The sequence below is a fragment of the Pleurodeles waltl genome, chromosome 1_2 (genome assembly GCF_031143425.1).
Source record: "Pleurodeles waltl isolate 20211129_DDA chromosome 1_2, aPleWal1.hap1.20221129, whole genome shotgun sequence".
Taxonomy (NCBI): domain Eukaryota; kingdom Metazoa; phylum Chordata; class Amphibia; order Caudata; family Salamandridae; genus Pleurodeles; species Pleurodeles waltl.
In genome coordinates, this window is record NC_090437.1 from 41,243,624 (window position 1) to 41,260,007 (window position 16,384).

At 42.3% G+C, this 16,384-nt stretch overlaps 1 protein-coding gene across 3 annotated transcripts in view; it reads right to left on the minus strand.

Annotated features, from left to right (window-relative positions):
* Positions 1–5,004: 5,004 nt before the first annotated feature.
* LOC138296661 (UDP-glucuronosyltransferase 2A2-like) overlaps positions 5,005–16,384 on the minus strand; it is a 426,472-nt gene continuing 415,092 nt past the window's right edge. For all 3 annotated transcript variants that reach the window (XM_069236003.1, XM_069236020.1, XM_069236011.1), the window contains one exon: positions 5,005–8,559. In XM_069236003.1, coding sequence (XP_069092104.1) covers positions 8,283–8,559 — 277 coding nt within the window. In that variant the 3' untranslated portion in view covers positions 5,005–8,282. The remainder of the gene's footprint in view (positions 8,560–16,384) is intronic.

Below are 16,384 nucleotides of genomic sequence, written 5' to 3' on the forward strand. Positions count from 1 at the left end.
CAATTTTTTAAATTGAGCAGACTACATTTGCTGCTGTCTGTACTCCATGATGGTCTCTCAGACACGAACCAGCCACAAACAGAATTATATCAGCCACTTCAAGTGGAGTGTCTTTTATGTCTGACCTTAGGTACACTATTCTGTTACATCAATGCAGTTGTGATTGTATTTTTCATCATCTTTGTCCTTATTTGAAATCGACAGCTGTGTTGCAGGATTCAAAATACTGCACCTTCTGAATAAAATGTTATGACATGCAAATATCATTTCGTTATATTTTGTTAGGAGGCTGTTTGCCATATGCTGAGTTTGTCTATGTGTCAGCAAACTCCCAACTGAATGTGGGACTAACACAATAAGTCTGTAGCCCATCATAATCTGTTAGCGTAGTTCTATTGCAAGGCAAACGACTGCTACAGATTTCAAACAACCAGAAAGTGCAGCGGCTGCTAGACCTAAGGTAGCAGAGAAGTAACAGGCCACTTTAAGTCACAATACTTCTGAACAAGAAAAGACAGTGTCCACTATTTTCTATCGTGGTAGTCCACGAAAAAGTCCTTCTGATAATTTGTCATTATAGAGCTGGTGCACTGCAAACATTGACTTTGAGCCAGTGGGAGACACTCATACATTTGTTATAGAATTGTACCGGATTCACTATGTCAATGTGAGTACGCTTTACTGAAGGCTTTGCAATCAAGGAAGACTTTAGAATTCACAGAAAAACAGAAGCCAATCATTCCTCACCCAAACATCCTCACTTCTCCCTGGGTAGTCGGAAAATTAATTTTCAGGATTGCAGAAATCAATTTTTTTAACATTTTACTTGCCCCTTTCTCAATGTGGTGACATTTATGTAGATGATACTTTATATTGGTTATCTACAAGATGGTTTAAGGGCATAATATGAACTGGTGATCATTTTCTATAGATCCAATTTTTAGAGGGATATTTGCTGAAACCCAATTGGTTATCTGTTTGCTAGTGATACCTACTACTTGGACTTCTTTTTGCAAGTGGGTAGGTTTGGGACCTCCATGGAACAAACAGTGGAGTAAGTAGCACCAATATCAATCAAGAATGATACAGGGACGCCATTCACTTCACCCTCTATATATGGGCCACTCTGGTCTGTCGCTAGGACTGCACTGAGCATGTAATTCTCCTTCCTCCTCAAGCACCATTATTACTAATTAACTACATTCTGTGTCAACTGAGGATAGTGATCATTTATGATCAAAGGAGTTTTTGAAAACCTGAACTCTGATAATGTGCCATTTTGTTTCTCATGTTTTGCAGCAACACTGGAGATGCAGGCATATTCGTATGAAATGTATCTTGATTTTACACACTCTCTAAAGACGTCTCTTGAGCTGTGACACTAAACTGTGTCATATGATTTGCATTGTGCTGCACCTGAGGGACAAAATAATTTTGAATTAGATCTGGATTCTTTCTGCACTCATGCTTCCAGTGCCCAGTTTCCCCATAGCCTCAACAACTGGGATAACTGTTATCAGCAGTAGGTGTAGCAATAATCCCACTAGGACCAGGTGAAGCTGGTCCTGGTGCACTCTCAGACAGTGCACTTGGTACTGCTATTACATCCATGCCCATGCTTGGTGCGCCTCCACCCATATAATGTGCTGACTATCACAGTATCTGTGTATCATTAGAATAAGGTGGAGGTCTTGAGTATAGTAAATCGTTTAGAAAATTATCCTCCTCATTAGAATCATTGTCTATGACACTCTTTACTTTCTTGTTATAAGATTCATCAGATTGATTCTCATGTTTCTTCTTGTCTGTCTCACTAATTAGTGCAGGAAATACACTACGCCCTTCATCGTATCCTCTCTCTATGCTTTTCTCTGCATGTTCCACTTTGCCTTTAACCACTAACTCACTGTATTCCTAACCTGTGGCCCCATTCACTTCCTTTCCATGTTAATAGCCACTCAATCCCACTCATTAAACACTTCAAATTGTGCATGTCTTATTAGCTGCTTTCATTTGCGCATTGCAAGCCTCTGACATTAAAGTTACCCTCTAAAGGAAATTGCATGTTTGTGTCAGGAGATGTAATCTCATGTCAATATTTCAACTGTGTAGATGTATGAAAACCCTCACCTCAGTAGGAATCTTTTCACCTTCAATAATAGGCACCTTAGGAATTGTAGGCTTTTTCAATACAGCACCCATTTCTCCTGATCAGAGTACACACAAACAACACAAAAACAAACAAACCACAACTAGCCATTCCCCACACAGCTGTGGCAAAGATCAACCAATGACAGCACGACCTACAATGTCAACTGACTAATGACAGCATGACTGGTACTCCGAAATCAACACAATACCTTTGGCTACACAAACCACACATGAAAACAACAACAACAAACTCAATAGTTGTTGCTTAACTTAAATAAGAGAAAAGAAGAGAAGAGGAAAGTTAATCTCACACAAAATGGAAGAAATAAGTATGATTTCAGCACTGCCAATCACTGTAAGGCTGATTCATTGCCAGGGGTAATCTACCCCCTGATTAGCACGTTTTCCCCTGTGCACCAAAGAATAAACAAACATCATTCTAAGTTAGAATGCATTCAACAAAACATTAGTAATTTGAAAATGCCCCTATCTCTGTGTGTATGTGGTGCCTCAAAAAACATACTACCACTTTGCAGACAAGTTCAACATTATAGCTCAAGATCTTGGATTTCACAAAGTCTGTTTACCTAAACCAACAATAAACATAAAAATCAATTTTTTCGATGCAGACAATTTTTTTTTGTTTTTTTACCATAACACTTAGATAAACAAAATAATGAACATTAATTCTCTAACATATAAATATGAGAAAACGCAAAACCAAAAAATCTCACATGCAATGTAATTCATCTCTTCAAACAGATTTGCACTACCAAACTACAATCCCACATTGCACTACTTTGCGAGTGCCACAGTCAATGATACTGCACCCTGCTTTGCTAATGTTCACACTCCTTGACTCATAGCAGCTCTGGAGCACCAGAACACTGCAAATAATCCAATGTGGCCAGATCATTGAATTCAAAGAAGAAAAATTGTTTCAAGACATACCTTTTAATTTATCTTCAATCCTCCCCATACGGTCCATTAAAAACGCTATTGCTCAGATAATCTACATGATAATCATTGCACTGATGCATGAGCAGAGACAGCGTTGTCCTCAACAATAGATGAGGAAATGTGGCACGAAGATGAGATTCAAAACACCATTTTTAATATAAACCAATAAATACTGATTGACTCAAAAAGGGATATCAAACCCAGTAATTTAGAAAACATGAAGGTTTATTGAACTATTAAGGTGGAATGTAGAAGGCAAAATGCAGTGGGTTTCAATAAGTCAGTGGTAAGGCCTAGAATTCAACTGCCATAATGGCTTTTAACATTTTACATTTATGTAGCATGAGACAAATCTGGGAAATAGACTAAGAGCCTAATTTAGAATTTGTCACATTTGTGATGGAGTAATCCCTCCTTCAAACTCTAAATCAGGCCCATAGTGTGCACAGAGCCCACATCAGGGCTTACCTGTCCCACTTAATGCAACACGTCAAAGTATATAAAAAAGTGATGGATGGAATGCTTCAATCAATTCCCAATTAATGCAACACATCAAAGTATACAAAAAAGTGATGGATGGAATACTTGAATTAATCTCAGCCACCGGCAATTCCTCGGGCTGCATCCAATGCCATCTTTATATTGCACACTATACCATGCAAAACGTGGGGGAACTATCCGGATCTTGGATCTGGCACATATTAGTGGTTCAGAACCTGGATCTGGGCTGGACCCAGAGATAAATGATAAATTTGTCCCCGTGTAATTTGCTGTCACTGGAACACATTCAGCAGTGTGAGTTTTTTTTGATGTACTGACCAAACACTTAGCTTACAACTTTTAGGTCAGTAACCTTTTCTGATCTACTCCATATGTACTTTTGCATGTATCACCATTCAATGCTTGTACTTGATAGTAAAAGCATTAGGATGGTTACACATACGAGAACACTGAAGAAGCGGTACGATGCCCGAAATGTGACAACTCAAGTTCACAAAGATTTGGCTGTGAATAATATCAGGATTGGGTCCTCATTTGATTTAATATTGGACTGACAGCCACTTGGAATACTTGACTTACACTAATATGAATAGGGATGGAGTTACCCATTACTTTGTTAACTTGGATATGATACATTATTGAAATAATGGGATTGCTAACAAATTGGGATGTTGAACATTTGCCTGCTAGAGGTGTAAAAACTTAAATATTTTTGTATAATAATGAATTTCAGATAAGTTGTTGCTTCCCTTCTATTGCTAGACTCATTCAGCCGTGCTTGCACGTTGTTTGCTTTCTGTTACGAGCAGTAACATGCAGGCGATGAAGGGGCATTCTTATTTTACTTCCAGCTGGGCCTAAAACAAAGGCTGAATTTAAGGGGCCATCAGCCCTCTTTTTGTCCGAGTATGCTCTTTGCTGGGAGTTTCCTGAAACCTACCACTTAGATGCTAATACATTGGGGGGAAACAAAGACACACAGCTTGGTATCACAAGTCCTTAAGGGAAACAAGGAGGCTTTTTTAAAACTTTGCTTAACACCTGTATATAAGCAATATGCATGGACTGTAAGAATGTCAGTTGTATCAGTCTGTCTGAGTAGTGACACGATAACAATCTAAAAGCACTAACTTTTCTTTTATTTAATTCACTAATAGGGGCTACTTATACCAACGTAGCGTGCCAAAGAGCTTTACGTCACACACATCCATTATACACATTATACATTGACAATTTATCAAATGTGTGGAATTCACGATGCGTGTTACATTAATCAATGGGGTTTACAAGGTGTAGGAGACACATTGACTTTGTTAGTCGACTTATATGTTAAGTGTGCAGGGTCAGGAAAAACACAAAGACATGATTTAAAATATAACACAGTACTTGGAATTGTCTGTAGTAAAAAGACTTTATTATTACCCCAAGGAACTATTTTAGCAAACTTGTAATAATGATAGATTGAGGAAAAAACAAGAAGATTCTAAAACCATGTGTTGCAGTTTGCACGCAGCTCCTTGATGCTGGTTCACAGCTCACTGTGCTATATTAGGAGGATTGCAATTTATGAACTGCAAGTAACAAAAGCAACTCTGCGTCAAAAGCAGGAGCTTACTTACCTATCTACATAAAATACAAAGCTGTGATTTGCATGGTACACAATGTGGTTTGCAGGAGACACGTCAGCCCTGAATGCTAATTTATGAGTTGAACTGTGATTAGACAAAACACAGTTGTCACCAGCAACTGCTTTAACCACCAGATGTAACTTATCATTATTAATACCCCCAGAGATTTGCTGGGCACACAAAGATCTCTGGAGCAGGTGCCTTAACCCCATAAGGTATTTTAAAGTTAAGTGTTTGTGACCAATTTAACCAGAACAGGCTTTACAGTCACATTTGTCCTTGTTACCAATCTGTTTTGAACAAACAAACAAAAAATAAATGTATAAATTAAGATGTAAGCAATTTATTTAGGGTTGGATGCTTAGTCCTGCAGTAAAACTACTGTATGAATATGATGAGTGCTTCTACGAAGCATAAAATCATGTCAGAATTTACAATCCCAAAACAAGCAAACATTGGCAAAGCCAATAGCTCAAGCCTTGTCTGTCAGTCTTTTGGCTTTGTCAATGCTGGTTGTGTTTACTCATGTTTTTTGTAAAACTTTATTTTTGGAGGAACTGCTGGACCACCATCAAAAATAACAGCATATTGGCTTAAACTTAAAATATGTTTTGGGTCTCAAAAAGCGCCCACATTAATTCTTGCCACTGAAAGAACTTGCTGTCACTCACAGTGAAGTTAGCTAATGACTGAAGTGAACTAATCCAGTATTTCATGCTCTAAACTGTAGTGAGAGGAATACAAATGTGAATGGCACAACAACAGATCAATGGATGAAGGAGGCTGACTGTTAGTAAGAGTTTACTAAAATGAAATAGTTTTGACTGACCTACCTGAAATGTTGTAAAATGTGTGCTCTAATGTTGTATCTCATGGTTTCATAGATGTATGGTGCTTGATTACCAAGAGACCTTTTCTGGTTGTAATTTCTATGATGTCATGTGGTATTACTCATAGGTGTAAATGAGCGGTAAAGGTAGAAATTTGTGAGAAACCAAATACCATACATGTCTACCACATAAACATGCAGGAAACCACATTAGTATAAGCTCATCATACTTACTAGCACTTGTGGCATTAGAGACTCAGGCCCTCATTAAAACCCTGGCGGTCAAAGACCGCCAGGGTTGTTTTGGCGATTGTACTGCCAACAGGCTGGTGGTACAAATTGCCATATTATGACCGCGTCGCACCGTCGGGACTGGCGGCTTCCCGCCATAGTCGTCCCGGCGGTTAGAATCCACCAGGGCAGCGCTGCTTGTAGCGCTGCCTTGGGGATTAAGACTCCCCTTCCCGCCAGCCGCCATGGAAAGGCTGGCGGGAAGGGGAGTTGCGGGGCCCCTGTGGGCCCCTGCACTGCCCATGCACTCGGCATGGGCAGAGCAGGGGCCCCCAGGCACTGCCCCACCCTGCTTTTCACTGTCTGCACCGCTCCATTAGGAGCCAGCTGCAATGTTACGCCCGACATCCCTGCTGGGCCGGCAGGGATGTTGTAATGCGGCCGGCAGGTTTGCGGCCGCATAGGTGGCCGCTCAGCGGTCCAACCGTGGCGGGCGGCGGAGGGCCTCAATGTTGTATGATGTGGGAAAATGATTTACAAAATTGTTATATTTTTATTGCTGTCAGTGCGATTAAGTATACCTGTGTACAGGGCTGCATTTCTTGGATAGTGCATAAGTGAGACTACAGAGTGCTGGTTGGAAGCAGGTGCAGATTTTTGCAGAGATGGCTCAAGACACATGTTTGGGGGTAAAACATCTCTCTTCTGCAAGAAAGGAAGGATAGCGTAAGTGGCTATGCTTGGGAATTATTGATGGGTACTGCTGAATTCTGATTGGTGAGACTATCAGAAGCATAAGACATTAACATTCCAGGAAGCTTGTCAAATCTCTTGCTTGAGGACTGTAAACATCAAGGTGCTGCAGGTCAGGTGAAGAAGATGGAGAGGAGCCAATGAGCCTGTGCCTCTGGATTATTTGTGAGTGAATGCCTTGGAACATTGTTTCCCACATAGTGGGACGCTGCGCCTATGCCACTGCTAGAAGCCTCATGTTTCCAGTCAACAGTACTAAGCATGGGCCAACATTTACTGGAATCCAAAAAGGGTCTTGGGAAGAATGGACCTGTTACCTGCTCATGTGTGGTAGTTTCTGCTTTGCCTATTCTTCTGCCACCACTTTAGACTAGGAGTTCGCCACTTCTGGGTATACACCTAGGAGGGAGGTGATGCCCATGCTGGGTGTAGTAGAAAAGGAGGAGCGATACCGCACCAGAGCAACAAGGGATTCAGAGAATAGGGCATGATGAGAGGTTATATGTTGCCTTTATGAATGTGGATTACTCTGATTTATGGAAGACTGTCGCTGTGTACAGGTATGCTGTGCTATGCTGTGTAACAAAATTGTACATAAACTTCCAGAGTATGGCACGCAACCTCTAAATGCATGCGTGGTTCTTTACTCAATGAGACTCCTATTAAGATTTTTCTGCCCACCCTGTCCAGGACGGAGGCATTACAAGTGTCATTCCATGAGAATGCTTTATGTCCCTGTCTCACATGGACACAGAGGACTGGAATGTGAGACCGCTCCTGTTCAGGAGGTGCTTGACCAACCCAGAATTTCAGGTATACAGCCCCAAGGAGACAAATAGTGCGTAAGAAGGAAGTTCATTTCTGTACATGCCTCTGTGAATGAAAAATTGGAAATGCACAGATTTAGACAAAGGTTTTAATCAGTCAGACTGAGAAATCAATTTTAGCACACTGTGTGGTGGCAGCCTTTTACTTTTCAACAACGTCCTTGACAGATGCATTACATGTCTTTCATACTTTCTCCCAAATATCTACAAACCTTCAATCCTTTTACATTAATATTATTTCTAATCCTGTGGGCAATTCGTGAGAAAGAAAAAATTGATGGATGGAAATTATTTTAATCAACGGGAGATCTTTACTATAAAAAATATCTAATGTACTTTTACAGCTCGCTCTATAAAAATCGCATCACATGTGCAATTGACATAAAACTACAGCCTAAAAAATCAGTCTTTTTTCTTCTTTGCGATCCTCCCACATTTCCTACATAAAAACATGCAGCACTTCATGATGGTGAACACAACAGTAACCAGACAGGCAAGAAGGAAGGCGATGACATCCAGACAGTGGTACTGGTACCACGTCAGGTTGTGTGCGGCCGGGCGCAAGTGCTTTGCCCCTTTGTGACGCATCACAAACTCAATCCAGAAAACCGCCCTGTCCAGTGGCTTCATGGGTTGGTCGTGGTGGATCCGTGACAACCGCAATGCGTTGTCTTTATATCTATAAAAAAGGCAAAGGGAGACAGATTCAACTTTATGCAAAATATATTATGAAACCATTCCTTTTTATATCAGATACTTCGTCGTAGGACTGTCACCGGTTTTTTCAGTTACCAGTTTCTAAAAACCTGTCACTTTACAAATATAACTCAGGGATGTACACATGTCTTCTGAAGCATGCGGAGGCCTACAGCTAGGCAAAACATTATGTGAAAGGGCAGAATCTCTTAAATTCCACTCCACAAACCCTCTACAAAATTCAAGTGTTTCACCATTTGACTTCTGTCCCTGGTACAGTAAAAATAACCCATCCTATTCTTGGCAAGATGACGCAAACCATGACAAAGTGACAAGGAAAAGGAAGGTCACTTTAATGAGACAGGTCTGTATTAATAATAACATTCCCTGACAATGCATTTCAGTCATTGAAAACCATCCCATGAATACAGTATGCTTTCCAAAATATTCCTAAATATTGCCCCATTTTTTTCCCTCTGTCATTCAACTCTCTTAATGTCACTTTCCCCTTTCTCTATAACTACATCAAATTTCCTTTACCTCATTTCGATTCCGGTTCGCCTGCCATCCTTATCAGGGCCTCATCGTTCAGCTGCACCATGCACCCACAAGCTGAACCGTTCAATCATTGGCAAAGTCCTCCCTCCTGTCACCTCCAAAGCTGTCTCCAAGCTGCACCCAGGAAACCCCCTCCAAGGCCTTTCATTGCCTCATCATAGTAGATCCTCATAACACTGCTGTAGCAGAAACTTTAGTACCTCGTGTCACTTTGCTCATCTATATGTGACTATTTATGCATTATGTTACTCAAGGTACTAATAGTTTAGTTGTAAAGTAGTGCATCGGAAAGCCATTTTGATGTGCACTCTAGGTCAATATTTGAAAGTAATGTGGTATAGCGAGTGCTTTAACTTCAAGTTTTAACAATGAATTTGTTTTTACAGTATGTCATGATGTTATTTAACCGTCTGCACCAAAACAATAATAGGTTTCACGTAAGAAATATTTTAAAAGTGGCATGCAAATATAGAGAATGAAGTAATACATTAAAGTTTCATGAAAGGGTCAACAGAGTCTTTTGTTTTGAATTTACTGTAACATGAACAAATCCGGTAGGTTATTAATATTTAATTCATGGTCTAGAAAACTAGGGGCCAGATGTAGGTACTTTGCAAATTGCGACTTGCAATTTGAGAGTCCGAGCGACTCGCAAATTGCAACTCGCAATTTGCAATGTAGAACGGTGTCTCAGACACCGTCTGCGAATCGCTATGGGCTCGCAAAGACCCACCTCATTAATATTAATGAGGTGGGTCGCAAATTGCGGCCCCATAGCGACTATGGGCACTCACTGACATGGAGGCCTGCTGTAGTCAGCAGACCTCCATGTCCGTGACTGCTTGTAAATAAAGCAGTTTTTTTTTTTCAAGCGTAGCCCGTTTTCCTTAAAGGAAAACGAGCTGCACTTAAAAAAAAATCCGAAACCTTTTGTTTCGGAATTTTTTCAGGGCAGGTAGTGGTCCCTTGGACCACTACCTGCCCTGAAAAAATAATATGGGGTCCAGTCACAAAGGGGAAGGGGTCCCATGGGGACCCCTTCCCGTTTGCGAGTGGGTTACCATCCACTTCAAGTGGATGGTAACTGCGACTCCATTTGCGACCGCGTACGCTGTCGCAAATGGAGTTGCATACCACTACGACTCGCAAATAGGAAGGGAACACCCCTTCCTATTTGCGACTCTGAAATGCATTTTGCGAGTCGGTCCCGACTCGCAAAATACATTTCTGCATAGCAAACTCAGGTTTGCGACTCACAAACGGCGTTTTTTGCCGTTTGCGAGTCGCAAACCGTTTGCTACATCTGGCCCTAAATGTATATAAAATGCATAAATGAATGTGCTTCTTTAATTCACTTGCATTAGCCTAAGTGAGACCTGCAAGGGCCTGGTTTGTGACTGTGCAGAAAATGCTTAGTCATTCTTGCTAGCAGACATTCATGGGAATGGTAGCTTATATAAAGATACTTTATTATTTTTTGCATTCTGAGCTTGGGAATTAAACCTTGAACACCAAATAAACAGGAACTCTGGAGTAAATATGAAATATGAATACAAATGTTTCAATTTGCATGGATGATCTAAGATGGAAGTCATTTGACATAAAGAACCTGAGAGCTTTCATTGATGTTGCAGTCTGAGTAGTATGACTGCTTGCTTTTGGACAGTTTCACCTTTTGCATCATATGGAGTGATGGATGGACAAATCATTTTGCCGTATGAACTTTAATATACTGTTCCACAGATGGCTATGCAGCAGAGTCCTACTCAGGACCCTGCAAAGGAGATTTTCCCCTCGTCTCACCGCTGGATGAATCTCATGGACTCTGAGAGGTATAGTCCTCTCTGGCTTTTGCACCTGTAAAATGCCTTGCTGATACTTACAGATCATTCCTATGACTCAGATAAGAACACTTTTGATCAAGCTTCTGAAATGCTTTTGCCTTCCTTTTTTACTTATTTTTGTCAACTTTTTTCCTTGTTTCCCCAGATTTCGTTTTTCCAAATTCTTTTTGTCCTTTTTGTTTTGTTGCATACATGTGCTTGCCCTTGCACATGCTAAATGGATTTGCTAATTCGTACGGTTTCCCCTGCCCAGGTTATTAGAACTGCAGAATTAGGATTGCTAAATGATTAACAGGAATAGACAGCATTTGTTTTCTCCTTTTCACATTTTCTTACTGCCTCTGTGTGTAGCTCTCATCTAATGTTTAGTATTCTTGATGTTAATTTGTTTGAACTTCTTTAGGAGGTTTGGACAACCTCTCATGATTTTGTATCTTTATAGTCTTGATCTGATAATTATCTATGTTACTCTGAGCATTAATCTATATATATATCTTTATTTCAGCTTCGAGTATTCTTTGTGTGTCTAAATGAGTCACACAGTTGACTTAATTCATTGTTGAAGTTTTGATGCCCTTGTCTCTGCTCCCTTTTGCTAGATGAAAAGATCCATTGACCCCGTCCAAGCATAATTCTGCAAAGGAACATGCTGAATCAAATCTGGAAGCAGAGGTCTGGTTTCTCCCACAAAGGGGGTTAGACACTAGAGTTAGGCATACTGTTAGGGCGATAGGATTATTGTCATGCGCAATAAAAATTGTGCCCACCCTGAACTCTGTCCCATGATTCGTTCTGAAGATTGATGAAGTTCCAGCGTTGTTCCTGCTAAAGACAGATGTTTGAGTATTCATAGGATTTGCACTTACATTGCTTTTGGCCTGAGATTGCTGTAAAGTGTACTGTTGTGAAGTGTTATGCGGAGTTTCTGCAATTGTGTGGTTGTTGCTAAAAGAAAGTCTGCATTTGTTGTTGACGGGCCCGTCGTGGCCTTAGATCCCAGGATTACCGACAAGTGTAGAAGACACTTTGTTAATTTATTGTTTTGAGATGTCATCGACAGTGGCAAACGTTTTCCTTGACTGAGTGTGGGTTTGGTTGGTATTAAGTTAATCCTGAGTGCACATGGAGAATCTGTATAAACCAGAGTGAGATGTGCTGGTCAGGTTTCATTCGTTGTATAATTGTGAAAGCTATAGTCAGAAAGCGTATCTCTGTACTGCTTTGAAGAGTTTGATTACCCTATCCTGTAGTGAGCAGACAGGCTGTTGGTTTGTTTTTGTTCACACTAATTTCCACTAGGTTTGCTTGAAAGGTGACTGTGTGAGAGAAACTCTAAAGGAGGGTTAGTTGCTGCAAGGAGTTAAATTGACATTAATTGTGTACCGCACTGGTATAGGTCGGTTGGTGTGAAGTCGGGCTGGTGTTGGTGGACAGTGCAGCATTGCTAATGGTTGAAAAAATCAAAAAGAGGATTGTGGGATTGAAGTTTACTTCCTGTTTCAAACAAAACACTTTGGGGGTCATTTTGACCCTGGCGGTCCGAGACTGCCAGGGCTAAAAGGACGGAAGCACCGGCAACAGGCTGGCGGTGCTTCCGGCCGGCGTTTTCCCGCCGTTTTAGCCCCGGCGGTGATAATCCGCCAGGGCAGCGCTGCCCTGGGGATTATGACACCCCTACCGCCAGCCTGTTTCTGGTGGTTTGCACCGCCAGGAAGAGGCTGGCGGTAAGGGGTGTCCTGGGGCCCCTGGGGGCCCCTGCACTGCCCATGCCACTGGCATGGGCAGTGCAGGGCCCCCCTAACAGGGCCCCGGCCAGCTTTTCACTGTCTGCATTGCACCCGTCGCACGGCCGCAACACCACCGGCTCCATTGCGGCCTCATCCCCACAGGACCGGCGGGCGCAACCTTGGTTTGCGCATGCCGGCCCAGCGGGAATGTCATAATGGGGGTTGGCGGCCGCACGGCGGTTACCGCCTGGCGGGCGGCTGTAGCTGCCCGCCAAGGTCGTAATGATCCTGTTAGAGCCTTATTTATGAAAACTTCGTGCCACCTTAGCGTCATTTTTTGATGCAAAAGTGGTGCAAACCTACAAAATATGACATAATTATATTTTTCAACTTTGCGCTGCTTTTGCATCAAAAAATTATGCTAAGGCGGAGCTAACTTTTCATAAATCAGGCCCTTAGTGTGATTTATTGATGTTGCCTGAAAATTAAGTTCTTTTAAGCATTGAAAAGTGCACTGAGAGGAGATAAGTTTATTCCAGTGAGAGAGGGTATAGATACTTCACCCAAAGGTACTCCAGATCATTATGTCATGTCCCAAAAAGGTCCTCATAGATGTTTGTGGCTTGAGCAATGGAACAAAATTACTGAGAACGAAGGTGCATTAGCATTTCCTCATTGTGGAACTTTTAATGTAAGAATTCTTGAGAACCTGAGGTGTTAACTTTATGAGATGAAACCGCCTCCGAGACCTGCACAATTTGAAGCACTTAATATTTGGTAACATAGCCTGACAGAAACTGACAAATATGAGAATACAATGCAGAGAGCATTAAAGACAATTGTAGAGGCAAGATGGGATAACGAGCAGAAATTATTGAGAAAACTAGATGGTATCCAGCTATTTCTAGTGAAGAAGGAGAAAACACTAAACCAAAGAGTAAGAGGAAGACAAAGAAAACAGAACAGGCAACAGATATTGAAAAGAAAAAGGCTGAGGCTTCTGAGAGTGATTCGGATTATGAATTTGTAAATCAGATATTGCTAAATCGCTCGCCTCTACATCGTAGAAGTAGGAACACCAACTGAAGCTGCACAAGATGTAACCTTTATGTGCTGACTGCTTCAGTTGCACAAACCCCAAATCAGATAGTAACAAGTACACCTGTGAATTCATTAGGACAAACTCTTAGTGTGAATCAACCAGTTCAGAGTTTTAGCGCAATTCAGCCAGTACAGACTCTCAATGTGAATCAGATTGTACTGAATGCTAACATGAATCCGTCAGTGCAGACACCTTATGTGGATCAGCCACATAAGGTGTCTTTTGACTTTTGACCTGAATCAGTCTGCGAAAAATGTTATCTAAGTCAACATGTGCAAATATTCAGTCCAAATGTTTCTCTGACTCAAACAGGACAAAGGGCCAGATGTAGCAAACGATTGCGACTCGCAAACGGGCCGAATCGCAATTTGCGACAGTGCAAAATCGGAAATGGGATGCAAAAAGCCCATTTCCGACTCGCAAAAAGCGATGGGACCCGTTTGCGAATCGCATCCGGTGCGACCCCATTTTGCGACCCGCAAATTGCAAGTCGCAATTTGCGAGTCGCAACCCATATGCAATTGCAACTCGCAAATTGCGACTAGTCGCAAAAAGCCCAGTTTGCATGTCCCATTTACCACTAACTCAGAGCAGGTGGTAACCATTACCAAAGTATAAAAGGGGACCCAGAAGGCATCTGGGTTACTCAAGATGGCGGAGATATACCTGATAACAGTGAGGAGGAGAGTCTACGCAGCCCAGCAGAGGAGGAGGAGGGGCCACAGACAGGAGAAGATATATAGAACCAGGCAGACTCTTTTTCAGCAAACTGAAGAGGAGATCTATGACAAATACCGCCTTAGCAGCGCAGCCATTCTATAATTAATAGATTTACTGAAACCACAGCTAGAACACAAGACTCTATGTGGCTGCGCCATCCCTACGCATGTGCAAGTACTATGCGCACTGCACCTCTTGGCCTCAGGGAGCTATCAGGGGGTCATTGCCGTGGCAGGTGGGGTATCCCAAAGTGCAGTGTCAAGGTTCCTCAGGGCATTCCTAGATGCCTTAGTCACCCACATGCCTCACTTCATATACTTACCAAGGAATGAGGCAGAAATTAACAGCACCAAGCTGGACTTTTACCGCATTGCCCACTTTCCTCATGTCATAGGGTGTGTAGATGGGACACACATTCAAATATGCCCCCCTGCTAATCTGGAACACATTTTCCGCAACAGGAAGTGTACCCACTCACTCAACATACAGGTTGTTTGTGATGCCCATTATGTCATCACGGACATCGTAGCTAAGTTTCCTGGCAGTACCCATGACTCATACATTTTTAGGCATAGTGGGATACATCAACGCCTGGAACATGGGGAATTTGGAGACGGTTACCTCCTAGGTAGAGCCACAGACACTTGCAGACATACACACAGGTCACTGTGCACGACAATCTGGACTTCCTAACCGTGTACTTTTGTGCCCAACAGGTGACAGTGCATATGCTCTCAGGCCTTGGATCATGACTCCGTTTTTAACACCCAGAACTGAATCAGAGAGGCAATACAACAGTGCGCATAAGAGGACCAGGAACCTGATCGAGCGCACCTTCGGACTGCTGAAGGCAAGATTCAGATGCCTCCACCGCAGTGGAGGCGCCCTCCAATACACCCCCATTACCGCTTTCAAAATTGTGGTCGCATGCGCCATCCTCCACAACATAGCCACCCGACGTGGGCTACCTCTCACCCCTGCAGACCCAGATCCTGATGATGAAGAGCAAGAACAACCACATCGCCATCATGGGGATAGGAGTCTAGCTAATCAAGGCAGACTGAGACGGGACCACATTGCAACGCAATATTTTGGATGGTACGTGTCAACTCCCACCATACTCACCTATTAACCATTTGTTAAGTGGAACAAAAATAACTGTTTTATTAATGTCATGGAGAAACTATATACAAGTTGAAATTGTCCATGGGCAGGAAAATGCCAACCAGTCATGTGGCACATTAACGCCATGTGCCACATTAATCTGTCCTGGCTGTTATCTATGATCTCCTGCCCCTCCTGCCAGCCTGGCTGGTCCCTGCTGCGTCCATGGTGCTGTGCCTACCACTCCTCAGCACCCTACTGTCAGTGGCAGAGACACTGCTCACTGTTGAGCCCTCCTCCCAGGTGTATTTGTTAACTTCCTGGCTGTGATGTCATCATCATGTGCCAGGAAGTGTTTCCAGAGTGTTCTGGTATGCTTTCTGGAGTGTTCTGCTGCACCTGCAAGCAATTTTGAAGGTAATCGCAATTTGCGACACCCACTCGCTAATTGCGAGTTCGTTTTTTGCACACTCGCAAACAGCGACCTCGCAAACTGCGGACTCGCACACAGCGTTGCGAGTCCGGCTGCGAGTCGCAAAATCGGATCGCTTTTTTTTCTGACATTCCAATTTGCGACTCGCATTTTGCGAGTCGCATCAACTCGCAAAATGCGAGTCGCAATTTTTATTTTTGCTACATCTGGCCCAAAGTTTCAGTACTACCTCGTCAGGACAAAGTGTAGGAATGACAATTCCGCAGAACCAGATGAATTATATTGGTCCAGATGCATTAAGAGTTCACATAACTATAGGC